Source organism: Arvicanthis niloticus, chromosome 7, assembly GCF_011762505.2.
Source record: "Arvicanthis niloticus isolate mArvNil1 chromosome 7, mArvNil1.pat.X, whole genome shotgun sequence".
Taxonomy (NCBI): Eukaryota; Metazoa; Chordata; class Mammalia; order Rodentia; family Muridae; genus Arvicanthis; species Arvicanthis niloticus.
In genome coordinates this window covers 40,942,447-40,968,376 of record NC_047664.1, presented here as the reverse complement: position 1 = coordinate 40,968,376, position 25,930 = coordinate 40,942,447, and the positions used below count along the sequence as shown (strand labels likewise).

Genomic DNA, 25,930 nt, shown 5'->3' with positions numbered 1-25,930 from the left:
CAGTGTCTCAAGACACTAAGACCTTCCCCTAAGCAGTGATAGTCTGGTGTGCCCTCCAGCAGCATCCTGAGAACAGCTGGCCTGGTGGAGTGTGAGGAAGATCTCGGTGCACTTGCTGATCCATGACAGTTATGTTTGGCAAACCCCAGAGCCTCAGTGTTAGGTTATTCATGAATGAGGTGAAGAGACAGGCTCAAAGGGATTATATTGCTAGCTCAGGTTTATCCCCTCCACAGTCATGTTGGCCAGGCCCCGTTCTTTACGGGGCTTACAATCCAGTCCAGTGACCTCAGAGCCTCTATAACTGGATGTCATGGTTGGCTTTCAGAGTGACAGTGACTTGGTCACCAGGGTTGGGGATAGCAATGATCAGGAGACCCAGGAAAGCCCTGGGCTTGGGCATGAGATGTGTGCTTGCTGTATATGATGCTAGGTGGGCCTCTTAGATCCATACCTCAGTCTCCTCAGCATTAAAGGGGAACAGTTGAAACCGTCTCTTTCTGTGATGTGTTAGTGAAGGTCAGATGGGCTTTTCGTGGCATGCAGTCAGCAGAATAGGTACCCAGCACCCTTGAGATAATCACAAAATGGGGACCAGTCCCTAAGACCAAGAAAACTAGAAGTGAGACAAGATACAGGGTGACAGGAAAGAGTGACTAGTGACCGCTGCTGTCTCAGGGAGTTTCTATTTCCTGCTTGGTGGTTTCTGCCCTCTGGGTAGGGCTCTTGTGGGCCAGGGGTGTGGGCAGCCTCAAGCAAGAAAGCCTCTTATTTCTATCTTCTTCCTGCCAGATCAAAATGTCCAAAGCTGTGGGGACCCCGCCCATGCTGTAGACGGCTCCTGGGAAGTTTCCGTTGCAATTAGGACTCCAGAAGAGTATGATGCAGTGCTGAGCTCCTTGAAACCTGATAAAAAGCCAGGGAAACTGCTTTTGGCACGACCGGAAGGAGCCTGCTAGCTTGAGGAGACTCAGAACTGAGACCTTGTTTGGCCCATAGCATGTATGGTTTGGCAAAACATTTGGGCTTTCTGTGTTTTGGTTTCTCCATCTGTGGGAGATGGACACCATTTAGATCATCTTGGGAGCTCTGCATGTGAAGGGCTGAGAGAGCCCTGTGACGTGGTTCACTCCTGTCAGGGTGTAGCCCTGCCTGTGACTATGGCTCTTCGGTCCTCTCCAGTGCTTTGTTACCACAGATCAGGAGACCGGGGACATGGGATGGGGTGGTGTAATGGTTTGTATATGCTTGGCCCAGGGAATGTCACTATTAGAAGGCCCTGTTGGATTAGGTGTGTCACTGTGGGTGTGGGCTTTAAGACCCCCACCCTAGCAGCCTGGAAACCAGCATTCTGCTAGCAGCCTTCAGATGAAGATATAGAACTCTCAGCCCGTCTTGCATCATGCCTGCCTGGATGCTGCCATGCTCCCACCTTGATGATAATGGACTAAACCTCTAAACCTGTAAGCCAGCCCCAATTAAATGTTGTCCTTATAAGAGTTGCCTTGGTCATGGTTCACAGCAGTAAAACCCTAACTAAGACAGATGGGATCTTAGGCGGTAACTTCCTTGCTGTCTGGCTTCCCCAACCCCACGTCATCTCAGTGGTCTCCTTGTTGCAGTCCTAGCACGATAATCCCAGGCCACTGACTTGGAAGTCCATGAGAAGTTCCACTGAGAGTTAAAAGGATGGTGTCACAGGAACTCTGTGCTCCTAAACAGGGACTGAGTGGTATGTCCTCTTCGTGAAAGTAGGGATGACTTGTGAGCATGCAGTCAGAGTCATGACCCCTGTCTGGCATCATTGTATTGATTTATTTATTCCTTAGGCCCTAGAAGCATGTTTGCTGTATGGTATACACTGTGCCCAGGACTGTCCAGTTCTCACACTTCTACAGACAAGGACAGAGCTATGAGCTTTGTGGTATTGGGGGAACATGAGGAGCAGAACCAAGTGCAGGGGTCCAGAAGCCTTCTTGGAGGCAGTATGGTGTAGACAGAGGTCTGAAGATTAATGAAATAGCCAAGAAACGGGGTAGTATATTAAATACGGTTCTATTGCTAGGAGAGACCCCCATAACCAAGGCAACTGATAAAAGGAAGCATTTAATTGGGGAAGGGGGGTTGCTTACAGTTTCAGAGGGTGAGTCCATGATCATCATGGCAAGGATAACGAGCTGGCAGACAGGCATGGTTCTGGAGCAATAGCTGAGAGCTTGTATCCTGATCTGCAGGCCAGATGCAGAAACAGAGAGTGTACAAGCACAAGTCTGGGCCTGGCATGGGCTTTTGGAATCCCAAAGCTCAACCCCAGTGACACACCTCCTCCAACAAGGCCACACCTCCTCCAACAAGGCCACACCTCCTCCAACAAGGCCACACCTCCTCCAACAAGGCCACACCTCCTAATCCTTCCTCCTAAATACTCTACCAACTGGAAACCAAACATTCAAAAATATGAACTTATGGGAGCCATTCTTGTTCAAACCAGCACAGGTAATGTAAGGCAGAGAGTGCCAGGTGGGGCACAACCTTTCCAAAGGTCTGGTTGTCCTGAGTATGGCTAGAGGCACAGTCCAGAGGGGCTACAGTCCTCAGGAGGGAGAGGTGGGACCATAAACAGGAATAGAATCTAAGTATGCAGGCTGGAGTTCCGGGAGATGGCCTACCTTTCAGCTTCTGAGCCTCAAAGGACTTGATCCCAGGTTGGAGGGCGAGCCCCACCTGGTGGCCTGGGCCATGGACCAGGACAGGGTGATGATTTCATTCTGAACAAGAAGGTAAAACTGACTTTGAGGTCCCTTCCAGCTGTCACACTCCAGTTCCTTGGGAGCCCCCTGGGATAGTATACTGTATGAAATATAAATCAATAGGTTAAGACCACACTTGGCTCCTGTCTAGTGCGGCCCTGTCACTCTGCCTGCCTCCTCTGTGTTTGGAGGATCATCTCTGACTTGGGCAGAGCGTGGGCTGATGGGAGAAAATCGCTTTGTTCAGAGAGAGGTAGAGCCAATCTTGCCTCCGTTGACAAGGCCCCGCTTTTCTCTTTAATCATCCCTGCCTCTCGGCTATGTGCTGTCCCAGCTCACCAACACCCTCTCCTATCTCCCCGCTCTAATCATCAGGGAAAAAACAGATACTTGATCAGTCAGCCTCTTGGGACCTGATGCCTGGAAAGTTCTGCTCTTGATGAGGGAGGAGCAGAGCAGTGAACGTGGTCAGCGTGGTAACCCAAATTAAGGGGGCTAAGGGTTTCTACCAGCACCAAGTGTGTCCAGGTTCGCCTCCCAGGGTTCCCATGACAACGGGCTTGTTAGGTGTTGGTAATATGGACTGGCAGTGACTGAAATGGAATTTGATGTACATGAGAATCCAGCCGCTAGCAGAGTAATTGCTGATCAATCTCTGTCTCCCCCTGGGCTGCCCAGCCCTCTCTCTCTCTCTCTCTCTCTCTCTCTCTCTCTCTCTCTCTCTCTCTCTCTCTCTCTCTCTCTCTCTCTCTCTCTCTCCTAGGCATGGGTTTTGAAGAACATTTGAGTGCTTTGAAACACATTAATTTCCATTTTCTGAGCAGTTGTATTTTCTTTCCTGCTACTTTGTCATGTCTCCCCACCTGTCTTGAGTAGTTTAACAAATAAAAGTGTCGCCTGGTGATTTATAGACCCCTCTGGCTGTCACCCTCACCTCCCAACCTCTGTCATCACTCTGGAGTCCAGGACAAGGAATGACAGCACAGCCTCAGGGGCGACTTCCATTGCAGGGGCTGTGTTGACGCACTGATGTACAGCCTGTCCTCAGAAGCTTGCCAAATACACTTGCTGCTCCATTGCAATGGCAAAATACCTGGCAGAAGAAACACAGCAGAGGAAGGGTTTGTTTAGCTCACCGTTTGAGAGTAGAGTCCATCTCAGTGGGGAAGGTATGATGGCAGGAGCATAGGCAGCTTGGTGGTGGTGCTGATGGTCAGCTCACTTTCTTTTTTGTATTGAGCCCAGGGCCCAGCCCATGACATGGTACCATTGACCTCAAGATCTTCCCACTTCAGTTAGCCCAATGTAGACAAGCTCCCATAGACACTTCCAGAGGCTTATCTCCTAGGCAACTGTAGATCCTGTACAGTTACCAGTGTTGACAATCAAGGTGTACATACTGGGATCAGAGCCTTGCTGAGTATTTGGCCATAGTTTGGGATTGTCTGAGGCCGGGTCTAGTGATTCCCACAGAATGGTAGTTACTTAGTGGCTCTCATAGTTTGGGATATCTCCAGAGTCATTCTAAAAAGAGGGGAGTTTCCAAAGAAGAAGCAAGGCCCACGCCTCAATGTTATGATACTGAGATACCAGGCAGTGGGGTTTGAGAGACCCCAAGCCCCGGGAAAGTATCACTGTCTTCGTCTCTCAGAACCTTTAAACCAGCTGATATCTATGTTTTCCTTTCTGTTGACAACACAGGTCATCTTGATCCTGACAAAGTACTACCATGCAGACATGGGGAAGGTTCTGGAAAGTTCTCTGTGGAGGTAAGTCAGTCTGCTGGGCTTTTCTCTTCTTATACCTGTGTGTCATCATCTCCCAGCTTCCTGACTGAGGCTGCAGTCCTACCCAGCACAGCAGCTCCTGCCCACTAGTGGGGCCCACCAATTCTCAGTGGCTAGAAAGGCATAATGGTGATGTTGAGAGCGGATTAGAAGCCTCATCATGGGGACAAAGGGCGCTGGCAGATGGACAACTGTTTGGAAAGCTTCTCTCCTCCTGCTTCTTTTCTGCCTGTTGTTTTCTCCTGGCTCTTTCTGCCTCCTCCCCGGAGGAGGAGGCTGGCAGCATGAATCCAGGTCACTGCACAATATCCCTGGCTCTGCTCTGGGCTCTATAGGCAGCTCCCAAGCCCCCCAAAGCTCAGGCTGGCCTCATTGTTGGGGTATTTTGCTTTCTTTCCGGCTTAGCCAAAGAACTGTAAATAAATAACCCACCCAGGCGGGATATCTCTTTATATGTGAATCATGAATTGGACCCAAGGACATCAGACCGTCTTTGATGTCTGAGAGGAGGGAGGAGGAGGATTCTGCAGAGCCCATTTTGGCCATTATCATCCTCAGTTCTGCTCGGAGCATGAGGGCCTCTCGGGCTCTGGGGGGAGGGTATTGTTCCTTCCACGGGAATTTCACCCTTCCAGTCGTTCTTGGTGTGGGATCATTTTGCCTTCTCTGTGTGTTTTTTTCCAGTAGTGATTAATTCATTTCAATTTGGGTTTGAAAAATACATGCCAGTTGGGACCGTTTGTTTGTTTGAGATAGGGTCTCATTCTGTATCCCAGGCTAGCCTGGAAACTTATCATGCAATTTCCTGCCTCTGTCTCCAGAGTGCTGGACCAGGCCTGCATCCCTGTGCCTGGCTCATCAGGATGCCATGCAGGACGGGCCACTTGCACCTCCATGTCGTGGAAACTCTCTTTAGTTTTGGCTTTGCTCCTATCAGTGGGATTTGACATCCTGACTTTCTTATTTCTGTGGTGTGCTAGGAAAGTGTTCAGATGGTGCCTAGAGTTGGAGTTTTCATGATGATAGTGTTCCTTAGGGCCATCTGCCCAGGTTGCTGTGGTACTTAAATCCCTTGGGTTTTTGTTGTTGCTTCCCTAACCTTTCTGGACTAGCTTCCTCAGCCAGGATCACATCTCCTGACAATACTGAGAACAGTCGTCAGAAACAGGTGGTGTTCCTGTGTGGAGGATCATCTCTCCTGCTGTGACTCTGATGCTGTCCTTGAATCTTGCTGCCCTGAGGCCCTTGAGGCCCTTGAGGAGGGGGAACATTGAAGAATGAAGGCAGGCATTAAATTCCAGTGGCGGGCCTGTGAGGTAGCTCAGTGGGTAAAGGCCTTTGCCAGCAAGTCTGACAATCCCAAGTTCAATCCCTGGACCCTACATAGTAGGAAGAGAGAACTGACTCCTTCAAGTTCTCCTCCACACATGCACCACAGCACACGGATCTACATGTATACACATATAAAATGCACAGATGAATAAACACAAAGTCCTAGCAGCGCTTAGCTTCACCAGCGGTTTGGCTCAGGAGCATCACCCTGGGATGGCAGGTACATAGAGACATGTTCACCTTCCTGCTGTGTTGACGGTCTCTGTGTGCTGCCACATGGACGGAGTTAGCCGTCATTCTTCTTGGGCAGTAACAACAATCCTCAGCTACCCCAGACTTCAGACAGCAATTGGGCCTCTCTGTTACCCACCCCCTCAGATACCTTCCCTAGAAATTTCCAGAATGCTAGCTTCCTCCACTCACAGTGGCTTCTCAGCCTGGCTAACAGAGCAGGAAGTTGGACTATCTGGAATGGCGTCTGGTGTTTGGGTAGCAAGCTGCTTCGCTGAGGCACTCAGGCTTTTGCAAGGTGTTTCCTAGATGGAGGTGCTGCTTACTTTAGGACTAAATGAAAAATAAAAAACCACAAATGAATGAAAAAGAAATGGAAAGGGAACATAAGTTCTCCAAGAGATGGTGGAGGAGCAAGTTTATTGCAGATAAAAGGAAGAGTTAGAGGCAGGGACAGCTGGGAGAGCCCAGAGTGGGCTTGACCAGACTGAGCCGTACCATGTGGGGAGGGGGGAGGGAAGGGAGAGGCAAGAAAGGAAAACTAGGTATAGCAGCCAGGAGGTCCAAAGGTACAAAGGGACTGAGGGATTGTGGGAACCTGGGAGGCCAGATCTACTTTGCTGTGTTAAATAGGCATCACAGCCATTGGCCCTGGGTTTGAGACCTAACTGGGACCTCATCGGGTATGGAGGACAGAAACAGCTACCTGGGGTCAGGCCTCCTGTGACAGGCTCTGAATTCTTCAGAAGCAGATAGGGAGCCCCAGAGGTCAAACCACCCCATTAGAGCCCTAGGCCAGGCAGACTTTTCTTCACACAGCCTCAGTTTCCTCATCTGCCTGAGGTGGGTCAAATGGAGGAGAGGGAGGTGTCGGGCTGGAATGAGGCGGCTCACAAAACACCCCGAGCATGGTTTGTCTAAATTTGGATTCCCCCCAAAGCAAAGCAACAGATCTTAATTTTTCTCATCTCGTCACTGTCTCTCTACCCAGACGTTTCCTCGGCTCGATTAAAAATGCATTCAGAAGCATTAGTCATTTTCAGAAACTTCCCCCATCTCATCCGCTGGCGCAGTGACTTTCTGGGTTTCTATTATGCTTTTTCTGTACTGATGTGCTTGCAGACTTAACTGGCTGAGAAGACTTGAGCTGAAGTTTTGCATTCCTTTCTCTTTTGCTCATAAACCAGGCTTCCACTCTGCACACTGTTCTGAGGCCTGCATAGCTATTATTTTCCTGGCTGCTTATGGGTCTTTAAGCTGATTCTTCCAGGCCTTAGCCCATGCCCATGTGATGGGGCTGTAAAAAAGTAGGGCCTATCCTTCCCATTCTCACTCTTTCCTTAGGATGACTGTGGTAGCCTTCAATGGAGTGACATAGGATCCAATGGAGCTCCTGTACAGGGAGAGTTCAGTGCTCCCAGCTCCCACCTGGAGAGGGCCCAGTGCTCCCAGCTCCCACCTGGGGAGGGTCCAGTGCTCCCAGCTCCCACCTGGGGAGGGTCCAGTGCTCCCAGCTCCCATCCAGGGAAGGTCCAGTGCTCACAGCACTAATAGGACATTTTATCCAAGCTTTACCAATTTGTCAGTATCCCAGCATCCTTTCAATTCCTGGTGAGGAACAGTTTCCATGCTGTTCCGATCATATTTTCTCTTTAGAAGGTCATCTGCTCTTGTCTTGCTCCCCATACTGGGACAGAGTAAGGGGTACCGAGAGGCTGAGAGCATGCTGTTTGTTCTTTCCTGGGTGCTGCCTACACGCTGTCTGCATTTGAGGCCCATGGAATGTATGGTTCTGGTGCCAATGTCTGGGGAACACATATTAAGCGGGGTTATTAAATACACACTTATTGAATGCATACTGATCCTCCCAAGAATTCTCCTGTGTAATCACAACAAATACATTTTTAATGACAGGTCTGGTATTTACATTCTGGAAATGGCTCTGGGAAATCGAAGCTGAATGCATTTTTAATTGTTCTGTGTTTAATGGGCCTCACATCAGCGGCCTCTCCCCCATGGCTTCCGTGACCCATCACCAGCACCTTGCGTCCACATCATCTGCCAGACTTGGATCTGTAAATAGTACGATAGGTTGGGAGAGACATCCCTACCTTAGGCTGGCATCAGGGAATTGAAGTCCCTTGTATCCCTTTTCCCTGGGCTCACAGGGCCTGGCCAAGGCTTCCTCATTCAAGTCAGAGCCAGTAGACTCTGCCCATCCTTAAAACTCTGGGCATAGTGGCTACCATGCTACTGGAACAAATGATCACAGCTGGGGAACTTAAAACCACAGCCAGAAACTCTCATAGTCCTGGAGGTCAAAGGTTCAAACCACGGTGTTACAGGGCAGTGTTTCACCTGAAGACTGGGAAGGGAGGCCATACCACGGTGTTACAGGGCAGTGTTTCACCTGCAGACTGGGAAGGGAGGCCATCATGTCCCTGGCAGCTCCTGGAGGCTGAGTCACGGAGTCCTTGCCGGTGTGTGTTGGTATGTATGTGGGTGCACATGTGTGCAGGTACATATGTATGTGGCTGCACTGCACAGGTACATGGGCATGTGGGCACACTGTGCAGGAGCATGTGCACCTGTGCACACATGCCTGTGGAGGCCAGCGGTCAGTCCTCGATGCTGTTCCTTTGGAGACATTCACTTTTGGTGTCGTCTTGTTTTTAAGGCAGAATCTCTCCCTGGCCTGGGGCTGGCCCAGTGGCCTAAGCTGACTGATTAGCCAGCCCCAGGATCCTCCTGTCTCCAGCTCCCCAGCTCTAGAATTACAAGTGTGTACCCCAATGTCTGCATTTTTACGTGGGTTCCGGGCATTGAACTCGGGTTCTCCCGCTTGCATAGTGGGCACTTTACCAGCTGAACTATTGAGTCAGCCCCCTGCCTCCGCATGACTGTGTTACTGTGTGTTCCTTCTAAAGACAGTGGCTGCTGGATTTAGGGCCTGGCCAGATGATTTAGGACATCTCATCTCAAGAATCTTAACTAAGCCACCTCTGTAAAGACCCCTAGTAATTCATGGGGTTAGGAACATGAACATTTTTTTGAGGGAGCTACCACTCAGCCTGTGGTGTGCTCTGTCATTAAGCTCTGGGGATGCCATTGGGATTGGGTTTCCTAAATGGCCACTGGCTTTTGTCCTTCCTCTGTTCCCCAGACAGTCTTTCTGTCCCTCTTCATCCACAGCTAGATCCCAGCTGCTGTCCTCAGCTGGCTACTGCGTCTCCACCCACCCTTTCCCAGGAAGGCCTAGGCACTTGAAAAACACCCAGTCTGGTGCTGCAAATGGACTCAGTCCCCCCCATGGCTCACACCTGCCATCCCAACACTCTACCGCAACCTCTGATGACCCAGATGTGGAGGCTGGCAGGCAGAGATGGAGCCACCACGGGGGCTTGAGGATGCTGGTGCTCTTGGTCTCTGGGGGTTTTGTGTGATATTTACATCTGCTCTGTAATAGAGCTGCAACATGAGATAAAGAGAAATTCATAGCATCGTGCTGTGTCTACCACCCACTCTCCTCTCTGGGAGAGTATTCCCAGGCCCATCCATGCTTCTGGAGATCCTCACTCCCCACCCCCAGGTAAGGCACAGAGGCAGTCAGGGTAGTGAGTGACTGTTGGAACGGAATGGTCCCAGGACTCTGGGTTCTGAGTGTTAAAACTGGGCCAGCCCTAGAGAGACACTGAAGATCAGCCTCTCAGGAGGCCCTGCACAATACTCTGTGCCTGGGGTTTATGTTCTCAGCTTTTTGTCCCCACTATTGTCCCCAGCCTTTTAAAGCTTGCTTTCCTAATGGCCTCCCACATAACTGGGCTTTCACCGACGTGCCCTGCGTATGTTTTTTTATATGTGGGATTTACATCTTTCGGGCCCTTCAAGAACCAGTGTTGGCCACCTGGGGGCGCTGTTTTACCCCAGTGAATGTGCCTGGTGTAGAGAAACTAGCTCGGCCTTGCTTCTTCGACCAGGACTCAGAATCTAGATGAAATGCCAATCAGGATGCCAGGCTCTGAGGTGGGACCTTAGGCTGCATTCTAAACAAGGACTAGGAAATACTGATGCCACCTTGTCCATAGGACAACATGCCTGCTGGTTCCACACAACCTGGGAGTCTCTGCAATGCTAAGCAGCCCACTGGTAGTATCTGGTCAAGCTGCACTTTACCAATCTGGGTGTCTGTAGGTACCTGTGTGTGTGCTGCCTCCTGTCTGGCATGAACTTAGCATTGTCTTTCAGTTTGGACTATATCTTCATTCAGTTCAGCGCAGTTTCCTGTAAGGAGCTGCCCTGCCACTCAGTGTATAAAGCCCTCCCCCATCCCAGACAAGGTTCTTTGTCACCTCTCTCGTTGAAGTTTCTGTGTTCTTGCTTGTATTACTTCTGCCTTTGCTAGAACACAAGTCATGAGCACGGAGACCTGTCAAGGCTATACGGTTGATCACAGGATCCCATTACCCAGCACTGACTGTTGCTAGGGATATGTGTTGGCCTTGAATGCATGGATCAGTGGACTAATGGGTGAACTAATGCATGGGGGTGATGGATAGATGGTATGTAGATTTGTGTGTGTGTGTGTGTCTGTATGTGGCTAGCTGGATGGAACAATCGCTGGGTAGATGGGTTGTTGATGAGTGGATAGGTAGATGGACAGACAGATGGATAGATGCATGGATGTGTGGATGAGTCATAGGGATCGTGTGGTTTTAGGGAAACACTCCTGGGACCTTGAAGATTCTTTACGTTTATGAGGTCTTTATAGGAGAAGCCTGAGAACACACTTGGTTCTGATGCTGTCAAGCAGGGAAAGGAAGCAGGGCATATTCTGAGCCGGGAGAAAGCTGGCTGTAGCCTACCTTCTTACTCCTAGCCTCCTTCCTGGGTTACAGCCTCCAGGATCTACACTAAGGGTAGCTATTGAAGAAGGTGTGTTTAAATTAGGGCCACACTTCCATGACCCAGAGGACTCTCCCAGACCTTGGTGCCTGCCACACAGACAGCCAGGAGCAGCCTCAGCAGCTCTGGAGTGGGATGATCCAGACTTCCCCTCAGAATGGCTTGGTTGGAACCTGTCCTCTTTGTCGGGGGTGGAGAGCATCTCTTTCTCCTGCCTTCTCTTTAATTATGGAATCTTTGACATATAGAGAAAAGTGCAGAATGCCATAAAACACCAGCCTGGGGACCGGTGGCAGAGGCGGGCTAGTGCACATTAAATGCTCCATCAGTTCCTCCCAATTGGCCTCTGATGTACTTGGTCTGATATCCTGTGGTTCCTGGGGTCAGCAAATGGGGAGCAGATATACCTCAGGTAAATAGTGGAATTCAGGGTGTCGTTATTCAGCACGCAGAGCCTCATGCAGCTCAGCTCATAGATGTTAAATGTTTCCCTCTCTGCAGGAGAGCTCACAGTTTCTTAGACAGCAATAGATTCAGATAAAACTCACCCTTTGCCCTTCTGCTACACCCCCCTCCCCAGTGTCTACCTGGAAGTAATCTCCATCTTAAGCTTGGGGTGGGCCATTCCAGTATGCTTTATAGCTTACCTATAAAGCAGAAATTTAAACACATACAACAACATATAAATCACAATTTATATTGGGTCAGGACAATGCGTGACTCTGTCATCAGACAAGCAAACACTGAGCTTGTTTTAAAAATTGATATGAATACCATCATCCTGCTCTGGGCATTTTGATTTATGTTCTCAACTTTGTTCTTGTAGTTTCCTCAGGTTGCATGTAGATGCTCTCGGATGTGTTCATTCTCCATCATGGGTGGTGGTTTCGATGCCCAGGGAGTTTGGTATTCCAGTCAGGGTATCAGTGAGTTTGGGAGCCATAGTGAACCCCAGGACTGCCTCTCTGGGCAGATATAGGGCAGGGGGCAGGGCTGCCTGGTGTCTCCTCTCTTTATCTTGCCAGCTTGTCAGTGGGGTGGCTCACCCCTGTATATTTTGACATCTTCAGACTTTGACTGTTTGTATTCAGGGGCTATAGGACTATTACTTGGTACCTTCCTGAGATGGTGTGTACCTTCTCATGGTCACAGGCTTCCTCTGTATGACTCCCTTACATAGACACTGCTGTATCGCCCTGCTTCTGTCAAGTTGCTTAAGTCTTTTGTAATCCCTTTCTCTCCTTGAAAGAGAACCAAGCTATCTCCAGGACCCCAAACATCTTCTCTTCTAAATGTCCCCTCATCTCTAGCCTGGAGCCTTTTGCTCTTTTCAATACCCATAAAGACATTCTCTCCTATGTTGTGCTATAGTTAAGTCATAAAGCACCAGTTTTCTGATAGGAATGCTGTGGGTGGTGTGTCTCGGGACTGCCTGTGCCTAACTTAGACATCTCAAGCCCTGGGCTGGCTGTTGGTTGCTTGTTTCAGGCAGGGCATGGTGGAGGGTCCACTTGAGGCTGGAAACCCTGCTTCAAGCTATTGGCTCGGGCCTTTTCCAGGTACATATTACAATGACAAAGTCGGGACAGAGACCCCATGATGCATTTGCCACGTGTGTGACTGACACTGAAGCTCCAGAGGCAAGGCAGCCACTGGAGCATGTTCCAGTGTTTTGCTCAGTGGCACCTGCTGAAATTTCCTGGGCCCAAGCAGGTCAGAGGGTCATCTGCAGCAGTGAGAGAAGGGCATAGGGTGAAGTATCACTGGTGGCAGGGACAGTTCTAGAAGACCCTGCTGCACACACTAGAAAGCACACTCAGCAGGAAGGAAGAGTGGGGTCTGAGGAGACTGTTCAGTATCTCTCTGAACACAGCCTGCTCCCCCATGCAAAAGTCTCAGGCAACTTTCCATCTTTCTTCATTTCATAATCTTTCATTTTTAATTCATTTCATTTAAAATTTTTTGATTGTCATTAATTTGTTTAATTTCCACTTCTATTTCTTATTTTACATCTAAATGCAAATACTCAAGTTTTGTTTTATTGTGCCTTTTGTTCTATTGATTAATTCTTGGGATGGTGTTCCACGGAGCACACTTGGGGAATCTGTTTTGTCATTTGCTTTCATGTTCCAAGAGAGCTGGGGTTTGAGATTTTCGGATCATGTCTATTTCCCTGTGACATCGTTGCATCGGCGTGGCATCGTGCTTAAAATCAGATTTGATTCCATCTCTCCATAATCTCTCCCTCACACCTCGTTTTCACAGTCAGACCCCAGGCCTGACACACAGCACACGCTCTGCCCCCAAATGGCACCCGATGTATATTTTCATAGACTGTGCCAAGATGGTCCGTGAGTGCCATGGGAGGGATCAGAACTCTGAAACTCAACAGCTGGGCCAACTGCTCCCAACACTTCTCCCTCCTGAGAAGAGTGTGTCCTCTGTGGAGGCGGTAGCCATGCTGTGTGTATTCCATCTTGCTTTTCCCAAAGGAGAGATGGAAAGAGCTAAAGGCAGGGTGTTTGGCCTGCCTGTGAGCCAGCTGTGGCTCCCAGGGGATACAGTGCATTTGTCAGTGGCCTGGATGCCAGGACTGGCACAGCATGGGATGCTGATGGTTCCTTGACAGCAGGGAAAGCTGGGTAAGTGCAGCCACAGCTCCAGAGAGGTGCACTGAAGGGTAGTGTGCTGTGCCCTGGTGGTGTCTGGAGGGCACCAGCTTTGCAATGTTGGGCTGGTGTTAAGTGTGTCAGCTCCTTGTGTGCCAGGCTTTAGCATGGCCTGTGTGTATGCACAAGGAAATTGATTTTGATCTTTCCTCAGTTCCTGTTCTTCCTAGCCATCTCAGGGACTTCCTGTCCAAGGATCCCAATGGTTTAACCCAGACCCATTTCCCACAGCTATTACAAAGACAATTTTTATCCCAGAGATGGCATTTGTCACAAAGATGGTATCTGTAATGTTTGTGAATTGTTCAGGGGTCAGAGACCCCTTCTGTCTCCCCCATGGCTTTAGCACATGGCTTCTCATCAGCCCTCCCCCTACAGAGAGCTGTGCTAAACTCAAGCAAGCCTCAAGGCGGGTAGTGAGCTCAAGAGAGACCCTGACTTGGAAGCTTTTGAGTCTAGTCAATAAATAACCATTTGATATGAAGCAGCAGTTTGTGGGCCTGATATACACCTGTAGCCCCAGCATTGGGAGACTGAGATGGAGTCTAGACTGGGTGGTTGTACTGTGAGGGACAGACCAACCAGGGATGAGATTTGTGAAAACTGAGAGACATCCTTCTGTGTCCCCAGCCCCCTGTAGCCCCTTACCCACCCATCCATCCATCCATCCATCCATCCATCCATCCATCCATCCAACCTTCCTCCATGCCTCCCCCTTCCTCTTCCTTTGGTTCTCTGTCCCTCTTACCTTTCCATTTATCTCCACTCTATCACCTCTTTCCTATTGATCCATTCACCGTTTCCTCACCCACCCTTCCATACAGCTATCCATCCACCATCTGCTTGGTTAGCTGTCCATCCTTCATGTATCCATCTACCAAACTATGGGTTTACCCACCATTCTCCATTCATCCCTCTAACCATCCACTCACTCAACCCTCCATCTATGTGGTTTGAATGTGAAATGTCCCCCACTGGCTGGCCTGTCTGAGCACTTGTCCCTACTTCCTGTTAATTCTCTGCTTCCTGTGTGTGAATTCAGTGTGACCAGGCAGCCTCCACCACTTCCACCATTCCTTCCTTGCCTGTTGCAATGTCATCTCCACCATTATGGACTGTAGTCCCCTAGAACTGTAAGCCAAAATAAGCCCTTCCTGCCTTAAGTTGCTTTTGTAAGTGTATTTTATTAGAGCAACAGGGAAGTAACTAAGACAATATTAATTCATCATTCACCCTCTATCAACTCAACTATCAATTCATTCATTTACCATCGATCTATTTATTTATCCATTCATCCATCTATTATCATCAAATATCCATCTCTTCCTGCATCATCCTCATCATCCACCTATTCCATTATCCATTCATCCTTCATTTATGAATTCTCCACTCACCCACCCACTATTAATCTATCATTATCCATTCATCACCCATTCAACCATCCATCTACCTATGCATGCTTGCTCCACTTATCCATCTACTCATCTATCCATCCATTCATCAGCTTGTATCTACCAATCCATCCACCATCCATCCACTCATCCTCCATTCCATTCATCATTCATCCTTCATCCTCCATCCATCCATCCCATTGTTAATCTATTCATAATTTTTCATTCATCATATGTACCTACCTGAAACTATCCAGAAATCCATCCCCCATCCAGCCAGCCACTCACCTATGCATTCATTATTCATCTATTCATCTACCATCTGTCATCAATTTATTTAGACTTACAGTTAGAGTAGACAGTAAGTGGTACCCAAGACTCTAAATGTAGAGGGATACAGATGAGAAAAGGACCCATCACAGTGTGGTATCATCCTCACTGATATGAGACTTGGAAAAACAGGAAAGCTCTAAACATGCCACTCTACTAGAGAGGGTGGCCATCAAGAAGTACATCCTGGAAGAAGATTGTTTTCTCTTCCAGGATGGCTCTGCCTATGCCCAGCCCAGATTCTCTTTATCCTCACTGCGACTCTCTTGCAAACCTCTGCCAAGTTTATGTAGCCACCAATTCTTCAGTTATCCTAAACTACATCAAGAGAAATACTGAGGGCAGCATTGGGTCTTGAGGGTAATGGCAGCATTGTGCTGTCCTATTCTGGCCAGGTCTGTATTGTACTAAGATGGTTGGACTTGACCTGACACTCATTCTCACAGGCTTCACTCTGGCCTTGGGGTTGCCTTCTTTCATGCATCCCTCCTCAATCTACAGAATCCCAGTATTTCACCCAGGACTGGTGAGCTGTAATGGCACCCTACAGTGATAATCACACTGTGATATGGTCATTCTATGATGAAAGATCTCCCAGGAGAAAGCTGCCATTAGTCAAAAGCATGCCATTAGTAGTTTTTGTCTGGAGTGGCCTTCCTGGTTGTTTGTAGGAGCCATGGCTTCTCTCCTACTATGATGGCAATTGGCCCAGGTAGATGAGTCCCATCTTCCAGGTCCACATACAATGACTGTCTTGGATGCTCTTTTGAGACTAGAAGACAGTACTGGTGGAGAGGGTCCCTGTGGTCTGAGCCCATACCCTCTTTGGACATTGAGACCTCCCTTCTGGAGTTGCTCACCACTGTTATCACCTACCCCTGGGCTGGGGCCTCCCTGCAGCCTTTGTTTCTTCCCCAGAAGCCTTTCCCAGTCCCACATCCTACTCTGAGTGGTCAGGTGCCTCCACTAGATCTCCCAGGACTGGGGTGACAGCCACATGTTCCCTGTGTCATTGTCCTCTTCTTCCCAGGATCTGGTCTTTCTGTGTCTTCTGCTCCAGCAGAGTCTCAGACCAGAAGTGAGTCTGGGGTCTTGCTGAACTGAGCAACACCCACAAGGTGTCACCCTGGCTTTCAGCACTCAGGCCTCTCTGCTCCTTAACATAGGACACTGGGGAAGGCTAGGATCATTTAGAAAAACTTTGGGATAGGTGTTGACAGACTAACCTCTAGAAAATTCTCCACCAAAAAAAATCCCTGCTAAATATAACTTATGATCACCACAGAACTTTTAAAAACTATGAAATAAATGAGGCATAAAAGCAATCCTTGTGTTAGTCCCACCCCACGAGATTAAAACTATTAATATCCTAGATGAATATTCTCTCCAGACTTTTTAAGATGCAAATATATACATGTTTTATAAATGTTGAATCCCAAAGGAATTATGTATTAAACATTTTCTTATGCTCCGGCGTGTTTTTGCAGCCGCTATTTTTAATGACTGTATAATATACCCTGATCTAAAGGAGGTATCATTTGTTTAACCAAGGTCTTGGTTTTAGACGTCTGAGTCACTTTCAGTTATCATTAAGGTGAAGGAGATGTGAAATGTGCCAAGCTGCAGCACCGTCCCTGTGCGTACATCACCCTGCATCTTAGGGTTTGCTTAGGATACGTGCCTGTGTGCAGACATTCTCTCCTGCATGTTGGGGTGCTGGGATTCTGATGTGTCTGAGCATGTGACAGGTTTGTTAAGACTGTTGTTGATGCTACTGGGGAACCAAGAAACTGAAGGGCCATTTAGATAAGAAGATAACTTCTCCTAGAGTGGCTGTCTTCTAGCTGAAGGAAGGCTTGCTCGGCAGGGTGAAATCAGCCATATTCATGGTTCTGTAAACCCAGCTTGTGGACAGTGACCTCTGACCCTGAGCACCTTCACTAGTGACTCTTCTTAATGCTGTGATACCTGACAAAGCAACCAAAGGAAGGGTCTGGTGTTGGCTCATAGTTTGCAGGTGCATAGTCTCTCATGGTGGAGAAGCCATGGTAGGTGCATCACGTAGATGGTCACATTGCATCCACAGTCAGAAAGCAGAGAAAGGGAGAGAGGGAGAGATGGAAGAAGGGAGAGATGGAGAAAGGGAGACAGGGAGAGAGGGAAAGAAAAAGAACAGGAAATGCTGGGACTCAGTTCACTTTCTCCTTTTTTCTCTGTCCCATGCTTCAGTCCATAGAATAATGTCACCTACCCATAGTCAAGATGGGTCTTCCCTTTTAGTTAAATCTTTCTTAAAATTATCTCACAAATATACATGCAATTGTGTCTCCTGGTGATTCTAGATGCTGTTGAGGTGAAAATGGATGTTAGCCATCATACCTTGGCTCTGTGTAAACAAGCCTGTTGCTTTCAGCTCTGAGCTTGCTGCTGCATGGCATGATAGAGGTGACCCTTATTCTCCATCATGTTAGCCTGAGCTCACACACAGCCCCAGAACAGGGATCAGGAAGATGGAAGCATGCAGGCTCAGAACTTGCACAGTATCACTTTCATATGTTTCATAGGTAAAGTAATGCACAGAGAAGCAAAGGCTGGGTTCAAAGCAAGGGTTTGTGTAGATTTAGAGAACCATCGCACATGAATTTAGCACCAGGAACGAACTAACTGAAGCCATTCCTTCCAGTAATGTGCACCGTGTTGCTATGGCCAGGTTGTCACTACAAGTCATCCCCAGGTGCACAGTGCACTATCTTTCAGATTCTCCCTTGCACTGGAATACACATGTGACCCAGGCTGGGGTAAGAAGCAGGACCTCCCATGAGCTGTCCTTCCTGTAGTCTGACCTCCTGACTGAGGCAGGTACTGACTGGATGCCCAGACCTAGCCAGTAGGGAGTATGAAGAGCAACAATATGGAAGGAACCTGGGTCCTTGTTATGTTTAAAGGAGAGCTGTCAGGGGACACTGGCTGGTAACTCCCCTGGTCGTCTCTACATGTATGAGCCTCTGGGCTGCTGGGCTACAGATACTTGTACCAGCTGGGGTGTGAAGGAGAGGTCTATGGAGGTATATAGAAAAACCTGTTTCCGGGCCCAGAGTGTCCTGGGGCCCAGGATAGGACAGTGGAGCCCAAATGGCAGTGAAAGGAGCTGGAACTCAATCCTGGGGTGGTTTTTCTACTGAACAGGGCTCCTTTATGGGGACCATCTGGCCACAAACATTGAAGGTGTCAGGGCCAACTCTGAGCATTGCTGGGGAACAAAGATGCTAAGGCTTGATGGCCTTCGAGATCCACATTGGTGATCTCACCAGCACCCCAGAGATGGCTGGGCCTTGCCTGACTCAGAGTTTCTATTGGCATTTCTGTCACTGCTCTCTCAGCCTCTAGCACACCCTTCTCCTGGGGAGGGGATGACTTTCTGCAGCCCTTGTTCTTTGAATTCAGAGGCCAGTCTCTCCCAGGGAAGTGCTCCCATCTCAGAGGCTCTCCACAAACTTTGGTCTTTGGACTTACTGTGATGGACTTTCTGGAACTGAGAGTGCTAAGCTCTACCCCAGTGAGAAGTTGTCTGCACCATCCCTGGTGCCTGTCTGAGATAGAACGGTAGGGTAGAGGTGGGCAGAATGGAAGCTAGATTCAGAAATGGCATGCTGCACCAGTACAGGTAACTGTAGCCCAGCAGCCCAGAGGCTCATACATGTAAAGACAACAAGGAGAGTGTCCCCTGACAGCTCACCTTTAAACATAACAAGGACCCAGGTTCCTTCTATATTGTTGCTCTTCATACTCCCTACCCCTGACTAGTTCTGGGCATCCAATCAGTACCTGCCTCAGTCAGAGGAGGTCAGACTACAGGAAGGACAGCTCATGGGAGGTCCTGCTTCTTACCCCAGCCTGAGTCATATGTGTATTCCAGTGCAAAGGAGGATCTGAAAGATAGTGCACTGTGCACCTGGGGATGGACTTGCCCTGACAACCCGGCCATAGTGGCACTGTGCACATTACATTCAGCAGACCCATTTGTGAAGTTGGCTGCTCCATGGACTGACTGTGGAACACTGGGAAATGTCTTCCTCACTGCCCACCATTCTCATCAGCACATGGTCACAGCAACAGTCCCCCTTCCAACAGGATCCCATAACCTCTGATGCACAAGGCCTGGCTAAGCACAGACCCCATTACACAGGACCAACTTAGACAAAGTTCCCCAGGCTCAGGTCTTGTTAATGAAGATCAATGGGCATTGGAGGACCTGGAGAAATTTGAGAAGTTCTCCCTTGTCCAACCAGAGGCAGGTCTCATGGGACATGGGAGGTAGGAACTCAAGCATGACGTGAAAAGATGGCTCTGGTCCTGTGTACACCTGTCCCCACACCCTTTCCTACCTCTGCCAAGCCATTGTCTTGTAGCTGCTCACCAGCTAAGCTCACAACAGTGTGCCCCAGGGAGTGTGTCGGAATTGAGAACTCGCTACCTGCCAGGCCTGTGTGGTATGTGTGATGCCACATGAAGCTTAAGTAGTCCACAGGCTTGGCACTGAGCCACCTGCTTGCTGCCTCTGCGGCCACCATCCCGAGGAGAGCAGGGGGCTACCTGCACTTTGAAATGTTTCACCAGCAGATGGCTGCCATCGCTTCTGTTTGGCTTTGTTTCCCTCTGTGTAGGAGTTTTCTCTGGCCCAGTGCCTGGTTCTCTCTTATACAGGCAGGCTCTACTGCTCAGAGCCTTTCTCACCCATGCTGTGTTTGATTTAAAATTCTACTTGGGTCCCCATCAGGACTGCTGGCTAGAGCCTGTGGAAAACAGTAGGCTTGTGAGATCAGAGGGAACAGTCTAACCCCAAACCACCTGCCCAGTTTATCAAACATGTTTCAGGGAGTCCATCCATGGCTTCTCCATCTCTTCTGGGCAACCAGAGCCCAGGCTATCAGAGTGAAGATTTGAGTTCAAATCTTTACCCTACTTCTTATAAGCTGTGTGGCCTTAGGAAAACTGCTAGTTGTCTCTGAGCCCTGGAATGAGGATGTCTGTACGGCCTTGGTTTGGAGGTCAAATTGATGGATGTAGAATGGATAGGTCAGTGCCTGGCTTCAATGCTTCTGACACCATTTTTTTTTTTTTTTTTTATCATTCTCTGAGAAACTCCTGTTCCTTACAGTGATGGTACAGAGGAACCAGGTTTCCGATTCTTATGGATCCCTCTGTATGGTGGCATGTGCCTCCAAAGTGACAGGCTCAACACGTGAAGACTGAGCCACAGTCTTGGGCCCCAAGGGATTCAGAACCTCCACCACCATTTCTTGTTACCATGTTCCCATCACCTCTGTGGAGACAACTGCTATCTTCTGTCCTTCCTCTCCTCTGTCTCCTCTAAACTGGAGGAATCATAGTGTTTCCTATACCCAGAGAGCCTTCAGACCCTTAGGAAGACCTAGTGGCCTGAACCTTTCTCTTCCCATGTGCCTTGCTGGGCTGTAGAGAGAAGCACTTGCGGTGAAGTAGGGAATCCTGCCTTATTCTGGTAACCCTCTCTATGCCTTTGTCAGCCATGGGTCCTGTGATGATTCCCTGTAGGAGAAGGACATGGGAACCCAGCTAGCCTATATGGACTAAAGTTTGCACACATGCTGTGGCTCTGAGGTCAGCACAGAGCTGGAGAAGGAAATCAAGTCTGGTGCCCCTGTATGTTCACCCACATTCAAAGCACTGTGCCCTGTGGGCTGGCTGTGGGCCCCATGGAAGTCTGTCCATTTTGCTCAGAATTCCCACCTGCACTGGGGCAACAGCTGCTTCTCTGCAGAGGCCCACATGTCACAGCTGGGACTGGGTTACATTTCCTCTGTGGTGTGCTTAGACTCCTGCCTCTCCTACATCTCAGCCTGTCTAGCCACCAAAACTACCCCCCAACACACACCTGTCCTAATCATGATGAGGTCCCTATACTCCTACCTTGTCCCTAAGCCAAACTTCCAAAGAACAGGAGAACCCTTCCTTCTGCCCAGCTTGGCACTGACTCCTGGCTTCCATCACACTCAGAGGTCCACATGACCCTTAGACATACCCACTAGGACCCTCAACCTCCTGCCCCTGGCCCACCATCCAAAGCCAGATCCTCTCTTGCTCTAGCCAGCCCTCCTCCCCTCCCCCTCCACTCCTTATCAGCGCCCCAGCTCGGCTATGTCTAGAGCCCTCTCACCTGTCAGCTTCCAGCAGAATGGCCTCCCCAGAGCTGCCTTTTAAAGGCCCCATCTGAAGCATCTCTCTCCTGAGGTGCTCTTGCCCTGTTGTTTTCTCTCCATTGAGTTTCTCACAGCCTCCTGGGATTATATACAATCCTTAAGATTTTCATATTGTTTTGATGTTATATTAATGTCATTTTCCTTTCAAATGTCATTGTTGGCATTATTTCCTTATATGTGGATCATTTGCCTTGCATGTTTAGTAGCAGGCTTGAGTGAACAGCAACCTTCTCAGTGACAGTCCTGTACCCCCCACTTCCCTACCTCCAGTTCCCATTGCCCCCATCTCCACCCCCTGTGCTTTGAGAACTACTGGTCCAGTAGAGTCTATGGGGTAGTACCAGTCTTTCCCAGCCCCTTCCCCCCACCTCCCGCTGATGAAGAGCTAATAAATGGAGTTCTTCCTTCATCTTCAACCTGAGATGCTAACCTGATCTGTTCTGTTTGGATGGCCCAGCCTTCATGCTTGCTCCACACCTGGCTTAGGACAACTTTCAGGAAGCCTGGGCGTCCCAAGGCTTCCTCAGGGTGTGGTGCTTTCTGTAGCTCCTCATGTCTCAGGGCCTTGGGAATAGTGGGGGTGCTTCTGAGTGTGTGACAGCCAGCAGGCCTAGAAAAGTAGGACACCTTCTACCCGCAGTGTGTAGCATTGGCCAGTGTCAACACTGAACTCTCCTACCACAGCCAGCTTCAAGCTGACAAGGTATGTTCCCAGATACCGAATGGTCTAGTTAGAGGCGTTGCCTTCATTCTCTCTCCATATGTGAGCACACTGGCTCCCTGCTGTTTAAGGCTCTGGAGTCCGGAAATTTCATAGGAGCTTCTGGCTCTGTGGGCAGTAGCCGTGGAGGACATGGCTGACCAGACAGAGCAAATGGAACATTCGAGCTTTTCCCCAGAGCTTTGGTCTCCTGGCTTGTCACCCTCCCTAACCCTTTTATCTTCCTCAGCCATGTGTGAGTGGTAATGGACACAGGTGCTGGGCTGGGAAATGGCAATTGCTGTTTCTGGGTGCCTGGTTCTAGAATGTTCTGCTAGTTTTGAGTTCTAGAGTCTCTGGTTCCCCACACTCCGAAGAAAGCCCCAACAAGTGGGGTGTCTCTGGGCAGGAAGGCTTATGGAGAAGTGCTCCACCTCACTCATCTGGGCCTGGGAGCCCATTGTCCCCAGACATCCTCTGACCACTGTTGGCTTCATATCTTTGCCTGCCCTTCCTGGATGCTTATCCTGATCTCAGAGCTATGGAACCTGGGTGTATACAGTCCTCTGTGCTGAGGGAGGAAGGGGCCATGAGGAAAGATCTGGTGTCTTGCTTAAAGTCTTCAACTGTGGTGATTACACCACTCCTACTGACAGGAATGACTCTGCTGGGACACAACCCTTAGCATGAGTACCTGTTACACAGAACCCCTGTACTGGCCTGGCTTGCCCTAAAAGAGTCTCAACAGAGGTCAGCAGGACCCAGGACATTGATGTGTCATGCGCAGGCACCAGGAGAAGTGGTCTTCTTTCAAGATCCTATAAACCCTCCTACCATACTGCCACTGTAGATGTGCCCCAGTTACCCGTGGAGGGTCACCCCTCTGATATGAGCTGTTATATAGGCTTTAGGGAATCAAGGCCATGAGGTCTCTGTAGAAGCTTCTGGGAATCTGGCATGGGTGCTGTCCTGGGTGGACATTCATGGGTCCAACTAGGGGAACTAGGGAACCCAGATGTTCCGGTTCAGGTGTGGTGTCTGGATTCCAGAGCTGCATGGACCCTCCCTGGGCTTGTTTCATCCCTTCAGATGCCAGCATTACATTTGGCCAACTTAGCAGCCAGCAGGAATTCAGGTTTGTTGTGTCCCTCAAACCCCTGACCTTAGATCACTGTAAAATGATAGCAGCTTCCAGAATTCCAGGGGACTGGCCTGGGCAGTTTTGGACAGTGTCTCAAGTGACTTCTCTCTTGAGATGGGATCACTGGGTCCTGGTGCCAAAGAATTCTGCTTACAAAAAGGTCACTTTCTCTTTCAGCTCTTCTTGGGCCTCTACTTTTGTGGCCTAGGGATTGCCACCCTGAGAAACTGGTTTGGAAGGGGTGTGACTTTCCCTTATCTTTCAAAACTATTTCTGCTGTCCTAAGTAAATGGCTTAAGTCTTGTGTCACCCTCTCAGGTCAGAAGCTCAATCATGTCTAGTCCCTCCCTGTTCGGTGGCGAGCTCATAGGCAATAGCAAGGTTTTCCAGCTGCACCTGGGTGTTGAGATACCCAAGCCATGTTCCTTCCTTCACAGCTAATGGAGGGGCCCGGTCCAACCTATAGGCATGCTTGCTCTGGCCAGCAGAAGACTTTAGACTGGCTTTACAGAGCCTTCAGCAGAGGCATACAAAGCTGTCATAGGTGCAGCTGGAGGTTCTAGCTCCATTGGTGACACTGGAAGGATCAGCAGTGGCCCAGTGTCCTCATAAAGACATCATTCTTGGGCTGTGTTGTGGACAGGAGAGAACCAAGTTTTACACTGCTCACACTTGGGGCTTTTAGGGATATTAGCACGCATGCACCCACTTGCTCTCACTTATATTCGGTTATAGATAGGACACTGAAACCCTCAAATCATGGTTTCAGTACTCTGGAGGAGCAGAGGGGTCCTTCTCCTGGGACACAGGAGGAGTGGTCTGTGCTGTGGTTTCCAGATAGAACAGACGATCTCATTTTGCCCATCTGCCCCCTATACTGTGGTGTTTAGCTACTGTTCAGTGCTGGATGTATAGAAAACTGCTTCTCTCCAACACTCAGGGTACAGACTCTGGAATCTGGGAGCTGGCTAGCACTTGAAGCTGGTGAACAGATAGATTAGGGCCTGTAATGACTCTGGGACCTTGCTTTCCAGGATGTCCCCCACCCAGATCTGGAGGAGACCTTCCAGCAAAAAAAGCTTTCTTGAGGGTAACCTTCAAGTTACCCTCCTTGGGCTCCATGTCTTCAAAGTGTGTAGATGCCACTCCCTGGCAGGAAAATGGAACAGTGCAATTGGGGAAAAGAAGGTGAAGCAGGCAGTGGATGAAGGGGACAGCAGTGGGGTCTTCCCTGGTCTCTTGCGGGCACTGGTTTTGGAAGGGGCTATTACATGGACTGCTCTCTATTTTTCAGAAGTGCCTAGAGTTTGTGTAATTTATTTGCAAAGAAAAAGAAAGGCTGTTAGATGGCTCTGTGAAGCCTTCAGCACAGAGGTATGTGAAGCGCTCACAGGTACAGGCTGAGGTATCAGCTCCACTGGGGGACACTGAAGGTGTCCACAGTGGTTCAGTGTTCTCACGAGGACATCCCTCTTGGGTTGTAGCATGGGGACCTAGCTCCATCAGGTCCATATTTGCTACTTACCTACCATTTTGAAGGCCATTTTTAGCAAATGGCCCAGGTGCCAAACCCTTAACCCCAAACCTCTCAAACCCTGATCCAAGGAATTCAGAAGCCATGGACCCTGGTTGAGTTCCTACCCGTCTAGATCTCTGCCTGGTGGTGGCATCTGATGCATGCCTGACCTGCGTAGTTGAAGTTTCTGGCATCTTTTACCTGGGCATCTGGACAGAACCCCTGATCTCATCTTAATCAGGGCACTGTGGTCCCCACCTCCAGTCACTTCATGTCCTGTACTCCACCCTCACAGGCAGGATCTGTCCCACTGGCAGGTGTGGTAAGGATGGCTGCTCTGTCTGAGGTCCCTTCTGAAGCAAGCAGCATACAAAGCTGTCCAGTTGCTCCTTGTCCCTCTGCTGAGCTGCCATTCCTGGCCACTAGGTAAATTTGTGGGTCTGATGAAAGTTGCCACTGTCACCCCTAGTGCCTGCCACTCCTCTTGTCCCTCTCCCATCAGTCACAAAGTGCAGGGCGAATGAAGATCAAGAGTGTGGATCACTTGGAGCCTGTGTGGCTGGGTAAAGAAAACCTGTGTCTTGCCAGCCAGAGTGCAGTGGGCCTGTGGGATCTTGTCGGGTGTGTTCTGTGCCAGGCTCCTGTGGACCTTGTGTATATGGGGCACGTTTGATCAGTGGACTGAAGAAACAACTGACTCCTGGCCCTGAGCTGAGGAGAGGAGAAGGCTGGGATGAGGAGAGGTCCCACCCTGCCTGTGCTTCACTGTAGATCTGGGGTGGAGTCAGTGAAATGGGCTCATAGACAAAGAGGATTTGGCACTCGTCACCTCCTGGTCTCCAGCAGGCCAGGCTTATGTGGCTGGTGATGTCTGTATGGAAATATCAAGTCAAGAAGAGCCGTGACATGTCACATACATCTGTCAGCAAGTGTCCCTATGGC

At 49.4% G+C, this 25,930-nt stretch overlaps 1 protein-coding gene across 6 annotated transcripts in view; it reads left to right on the top strand.

Annotated features, from left to right (window-relative positions):
• The window catches only part of Sorcs2 (sortilin related VPS10 domain containing receptor 2), a 450,334-nt gene that overhangs the window by 232,792 nt on the left and 191,612 nt on the right, over window positions 1–25,930 (top strand). For all 6 annotated transcript variants that reach the window (XM_076938388.1, XM_076938387.1, XM_034508299.2 and 3 more), the window contains exon 2: window positions 4,452–4,519. In XM_076938388.1, coding sequence (XP_076794503.1) covers window positions 4,488–4,519 — 32 coding nt within the window. In that variant the 5' untranslated portion in view covers window positions 4,452–4,487. The remainder of the gene's footprint in view (window positions 1–4,451; window positions 4,520–25,930) is intronic.